Source organism: Terrapene carolina, unplaced genomic scaffold, assembly GCF_002925995.2.
Source record: "Terrapene carolina triunguis isolate 2854851 unplaced genomic scaffold, T_m_triunguis-2.0 Scaffold58, whole genome shotgun sequence".
NCBI classification, from domain to species: domain Eukaryota; kingdom Metazoa; phylum Chordata; order Testudines; family Emydidae; genus Terrapene; species Terrapene triunguis.
In genome coordinates, this window is record NW_020664409.1 from 86,393,219 (window position 1) to 86,400,010 (window position 6,792).

Below are 6,792 nucleotides of genomic sequence, written 5' to 3' on the forward strand. Positions count from 1 at the left end.
TGGCAGTTTTTCAAAGGGACACTATTAAGGGCCCAAAAGCAAGCTATTCCGCTGGTTAGGAAAGATAGAAAATGTGGCAAAAGACCACCTTGGCTTAACCACGAGATCTTGCATGATCTAAAAAATAAAAAGGAGTCATATAAAAAATGGAAACTAGGACAGATTACAAAGGATGAATATAGGCAAACAACACAGGAATGCAGGGGCAAGATTAGAAAGGCAAAGGCACAAAATGAGCTCAAACTAGCTACAGGAATAAAGGGAAACAAGAAGACTTTTGATCAATACATTAGAAGCAAGAGGAAGACCAAAGACAGGGTAGGCCCACTGCTCAGTGAAGAGGAAGAAACAGTAACAGGAAACTTGGAAATGGCAGAGATGCTTAATGACTTCTTTGTTTCGGTCTTCACCGAGAAGTCTGAAGGAATGCCTAACATAGTGAATGTTAATGGGAAGGGGCTAGGTTTAGCAGATAAAATTAAAAAAGAACAAGTTAAAAATCACTTAGAAAAGTAAGATGCCTGCAAGACACCAGGGCCTGATGAAATGCATCCTAGAATACTCAAGGAGCTAATAGAGGAGGTATCTGAGCCTCTAGCTATTATCTTTGGAAAATCATGGGAGACGGGAGAGATTCCAGAATACTGGAAAAGGGCAAATATAGTGCCATCTATAAAAAGGAAAATAAAAATAACCCAGGAAACTACAGACCAGTTAGTTTAACTTCTGTGCCAGGGAAGATAATGGAGCAAGTAATTAAGGAAATCATCTGCAAACACTTGGAAGGTGGTAAGGTGATAGGGAATAGCCAGAATGGATTTGTAAAGAACAAATCGTGTCAAACCAATCTGATAGCTTTCTTTGATAGGATAACGAGTCTTGTGGATAAGGGAGAAGCTGTGGATGTGGTATACCTAGACTTTAGTAAGGCATTTGATACGGTCTCGCATGATATTCTTATCGACAAACTAGGCAAATACAATTTAGATGGGGCTACTATAAGGTGGGTGCATAACTGGCTGGATAACCGTACTCAGAGAGTTGTTATTAATGGTTCCCAATCCTGCTGGAAAGGCATAACAAGTGGGGTTCCGCAGGTGTCTGTTTTGGGACCGGCTCTGTTCAATATCTTCATTAACGACTTAGATATTGGCATAGAAAGTACGCTTATTAAGTTTGCAGATGATATCAAACTGGGAGGGATTGCAACTGATTTGGAGGACAGGGTCATAATTCAAAATGATCTGGACAAATTGGAGAAATGGTCTGAGGTAAACAGGATGAAGTTTAACAAAGACAAATGCAAAGTGCTCCACTTAGGAAGGAAAAATCAGTTTCACACATACAGAATGGGAAGAGACTGTCTAGGAAGGAGTACGGCAGAAAGGGATCTAGGGGTTATAGTGGACCACAAGCTAAATATGAGTCAACAGTGTGATGCTGTTGCAAAAAAAGCAAACATGATTCTGGGATGTGTTAACAGGTGTGTTGTGAGCAAGACACGAGAAGTCATTCTTCCGCTCTACTCTGCTCTGGTTAGGCCTCAGCTGGAGTATTGTGTCCAGTTCTGGGCACCGCATTTCAAGAAAGATGTGGAGAAATTGGAGAGGGTCCAGAGAAGAGCAACAAGAATAATTAAAGGTCTTGAGAACATGACCTATGAAGGAAGGCTGAAAAAATTGGGTTTGTTTAGTTTGGAAAAGAGAAGACTGAGAGGGGACATGATAGCAGTTTTCAGGTATCTAAAAGGATGTCATAAGGAGGAGGGAGAAAACGTGTTCACCTTAGCCTCTAAGGATAGAACAAAAGCAATGGGCTTAAACTGCAGCAAGGGAGGTCTAGGTTGGACATCAGGAAAAATTCCTAACTGTCAAGGTGGTTAAACACTGGAATAAATTGCCTAGAGAGGTTGTGAAATCTCCATCTCTGGAGATATTTAAGAGTAGGTTAGATAAATGTCTATCAGGGTGGTCTAGACAGTATTTGGTCCTGCCATGCAGGCAGGGGACTGGACTCGATGAACTCTCGAGGTCCCTTCCAGTCCTAGAATCTATGAATCTATGAATTATTAGAATGTGATCTTTCTGCACATGTGGGAAAAAATGCACAGGACCCTATCTATTCTAATTCATTGGTGTTTACTAGCATTAGAAAATTCCTCATGCGTATGAGTGAACGAGATAGTTGTAGATATGATAGCCAAAATGTTTCACATTTGGACCCCTAAATTTAGGTATCAAAATCTTTCTAGGGCAGCTACATTTATTTATTTAGATTCCCATGACCCCAATCATTAGAATATTTGAGGAACTAGATTTTCAAAGATGGTGAATATCCACAACTCCCCAAACCCAAAATACAGTCAAGTCAATGGAGGTTCTGAAGATTCAGGATTTCCAAAATCCAAGCCGCTTATTGAGGTGATTAACTTAAGACATCAAGTTTGAACATTTTGGTCACTACGTTTTATGCATTACACCAAAAGTGCCCTAGGTAAAGTGGTTGGGGTCATAACTTTGGATACATCCCCTACATTTTGTCCATCTTGTCTATTTAGATTGCAAAACATTCAGGGCAGGGAGTGTCTATTACTCTGTATTTGTACAATGCCCAGCACAATGATCCCCATTCTCAACCAGTTCCTAGGTACTACCACTACTACTATTTTACTGCTACTTTTATTGTGATTGAAGTAAAAAAGGGCTTTGTGCCTTACAAAAGTGTGTCATACATTTTCCTTATAAATTAACCCCATTATGCACTCTGATCTGCCATCTTTTTGTTACTAATATACAGATTTAAATCTATTTGTTAAAAAATGTCTAGGAATGATTACTGTGACCATCCAGGGGAGGTTAATCACAGTCCAGCTTGATGGAATGTTATAGTGGACTAGCAAAAAGACCATCTATTAGTAACTATTTTTATCATAAAATGACAGTGGTAATGGCTCCAATAGTGTTATATAGACAATAATTATGTTGACCTCCTAATTGCAGGGATTCAACGATGATTTTCTCGGTCTACATGCAGATACTTTCTGCCCCCACATCTGGACCAAATTTTCTGCAGGCATAACTCCATTGATGTCACTAGAGTTACACCAGAACTACACCATCAGAGAATTTGGCTTTCCATTTTTATTGAAGGTGTCCATGGCCAGACAACTTATTTAAATGCATGACAGTGACTTTGCTCATGTAACAGTAATTTTGAGTTTCTGCGAGTTCCATAATAACTCTGCTTTCTCCAGATGACATGTGTGTGATTCCTCAAAGGTATTTATCAAAAAACATCAGATGATGTCAATGGGACACCTCAACTCCTACTAGCTCTAGAACTGAAGAATAATTTAAAATGCAGATGGCCAGGCAGCAGACTGCTTCAGGAAACACATGAAAAACCTATGTGAATTCCTGCCTACGTGTAAAAAGGGCTGTGAATGCGCTCACTTTTTGTCTCTTTTTGTATGGCTTTCTAATATGCTCCATGAAACAACCTAGGCACCAGGTCCTAGTTTGTTTATGTATGTATTTATTTATGAAACATCAAATTAAAGTTATAGACAATATTACTGAAAAATAATGACTCCACATAATTTCAGGTTGCCAGAGCTAGTGGTGTTTATATATATATAAGTGGGTGACATTATTAAGGTTCTACACCAAATCTAAGTTTTGCTCAATGTGACCCACATTTGAATCTCTGCAAATGCAGAAGTATATAGAGGTTTCTCTTATAGAATTTGGCTTTATTTTTTCCTAGATGCTGATTTGACCTCTGAGCTTCCTCACAGTATGTGTGAGAGTGAGTGAGAGAGAACATCTTAATTAATTTTTTAAATTGTATATATTTATTCATTTACACTATTTTGAAGTACTTATCTCAATTATCAAATGTAATATCAGCAGAGTTGTGAAAAAAACTATTGTTTTGTATTCACTAAAATTTATGTGAATATTTTTTACAGTTTAATTCTGTGTGTGTCTGCACCCTGCTCTGCAGATATTTTAAAGTTTGGAGTTTTGTTTAAATCCAGAAACTCAAAGACAAATTCTGTTGATATATATATATATATATATATATATATATATACAGACACACCCCTACTGGTTTTAAAAACTAGGTTTGGTGAATCCAAATCTGAATTTCAAATTTATAAATAGATTCAAATTCCATGCTGTTTTTCACATGATGAGCAGTTCTAATCATCATATGCAATAGGAACCTGAACCTGCTTCCATTGAAGTCAGTGGCAATACTCCAACTGATTTTTATGAGAATATACCCTGGGTGAAATTAGGTGAAAAACTATAAAAAATGAACAATCACACTTTATGTTGGTAAATGAAGATTTATGGAAGAAGAGGAACTGATGGAGCAGGATAATAACATCAGTGGGTGTGCTTAACCACATCTACCTGCTGGATGTCTTAAGAACAGGCTTAGCCCCTGAGTAAACCCTGACTCACTGCAAATATTAATTATTTGACTTATCACATCGGTACTATGCTGGTTCAGGCAAAGTGAGCAAGCAATCTGACTTCAGGCATGACATGCCCATTTTCTTTGTGGTCAGGCCTCTTTTTGGATCTTAACAGCAAGATCTTCATCTAAAATTATTATTTTAATTATAATTATTTATCATTTCTATTGTAGTAATACTAGAGATCCCAGCTGAAATTAGGGCCCCATTGTGCTAGGTGCTGTACAAATGTATATTAACCAAGTGACTAAAATGAAGAATTTACAGTCTAAATAAACCAAAGAAATAAAAGGTGGGGAAAAAGAAATATTATTAAAAAGCCAAAGGCTATTTTGAATGATATCAAATTTGACCGTAAGATTAGGATGGGAGCAGAATCTAGGATGTCAGACTTGCACATAATTTTCTGTGTAGGCAGAACTCAGGAGAGAATACAGCCTATGGCTTCTTCCTAGTTCCTGAACATTAAAATAGCTATGTTCTTATAATCATAGCAATATAGATCTGAAAATGCTCCAAGATGAAAATATTGATTGCTGTAACTTATGTGATGGAAGTATGATGTTGCCAAGAGAAAAAATAAACTCCTGTATTTATTGAGAAGTAAAACTTAGTGAAGATGAGAAATGGGCTTGAAGTACAACCTGAGATCTAAAAGGCCCTTAACTCTGTGTATGTCTCAGATATGTACTTCTCAGTTGGCCTCTATAGGTGTACTGGACCAAACCAAAAGCCTGCATTGTAGCACTCTTCTGCTTTGCTATGTTCAACATGAGGATCTCAATTTTTGTGATTTGGGCCCATTTCCATTCAGGATGATTCACTAGTTACCATGCAAAACCAAAACAACAACATCCCATGCTTGAAATTAGTTAGAGCACTTGGGGCTTTACTGAAAGGGCAGATGTAAAACATATTTTAGACTTAACTTGAGGCCTGTGAGCTCAAATGACGAGTCATTTTTCAAGTTATATAAAATTGAAATCATTATCTTGAGGAAATAATGGTACAGGAGCTCTCCCTCTGGAAACCAATATTCTTATCATCAATGTGCATATAATAAAAATACACATGTTCAAAACCAAATGGTCACTTGTCCCATCCCATTGAGTGTGTCATTTCCCTTCATATTAAATGTTATTAACAAAGTTCAGTTTTCCCACTGGATTATCTTGTAAAAATAATTTTACTTATTTTTATGGCACTTCCACAAACATCATATTTTTAATGGATATGTTTAATCTTTTATTTGTTTTTCAAATAATAAAAAAAGCAAATAGGCTTCCACAAAAACCTATGGAAATTTTAAATGTTTTCAAGACCACATTCACATACTTCAAAAGTGGTACCTGAGCAATGAGGCAGAGATCCACTCCAATGTCCATTTAATTGACATGTGCGAGATGATTGGCCTAATAGTGATCGCCTTCCTGTGCAGGTATAATGAACAGTAGACCCAAATGTATACTTCTCTCCAGACAGGATCGCATTAGGAGGAATGCCAGGATGGCCACAGTCAATCACTATAATACATAATTATTGAAGATAAAAAAATATTATAATCACCGATCAAACTTCTTACATTTACCATTAGAATTCCCATATTTTATACATACATCTTGTGAAGACGCTGGATTCTTTAATGTTAATTTATTAAATATGAATAATATATCAAGAACCAAATTCTGACAGATGCTGTGAAACAGATGTCTCTTGAAGGGTCATGTGTACATTATCCAAAATGAATGATAATGTACTTCTAATATTCCTGCTGAGATGAGCCTTAAGGTACAGGCATTTAGTGTAATTAAATATATATATACCCTAGATGTATATATATATAAATTACACAAGATGCCTGTACCTTAGGGCTGGTCTCCGCAGAACTATATCTATATATATAAACCTTGAGCTTCTATCTCCTAATTTCCTGATATGTGTTTATGGAGACCAGGAATTGGGCCCAAATATTTTGCAATATAAAGACCATATTTTGCCTCTAAGGCTATGGCCTGTCTTAGGGGCAATGCAGAGTCCCAAGGGTAGCTTGTGAAGCAATTATGCCTGAGCTAGGTACAATTTCTCTGTGAGCTCTCACTGCACCTGGGAATTGAAAAGAATGGACCATCCTTTGACGGCTTCACCTTTTCCACCTCCTCTCCCCACCCTACTTTCTCTGAAGCAATGTCTCTCCCTGGGAGCTAGGGATCAGGGCCTTAGAAAAGCCAATTTACACATAAGCAGTTTTCCTTTCAGGCTTGTCAAGGCTGGATCCCCACTTTGAACTTTAGGGTTCAAATGTAGGG

The 6,792-nt window shown here is 37.3% G+C and overlaps 1 protein-coding gene across 1 annotated transcript in view; it reads right to left on the reverse strand.

Annotated features, from left to right (window-relative positions):
• CSMD3 (CUB and Sushi multiple domains 3) overlaps positions 1 to 6,792 on the reverse strand; it is a 1,099,171-nt gene that overhangs the window by 70,902 nt on the left and 1,021,477 nt on the right. Inside the window, exon 58 of the mRNA XM_026659890.1 lies at positions 5,836 to 6,009. Coding sequence (XP_026515675.1) covers positions 5,836 to 6,009 — 174 coding nt within the window. The remainder of the gene's footprint in view (positions 1 to 5,835; positions 6,010 to 6,792) is intronic.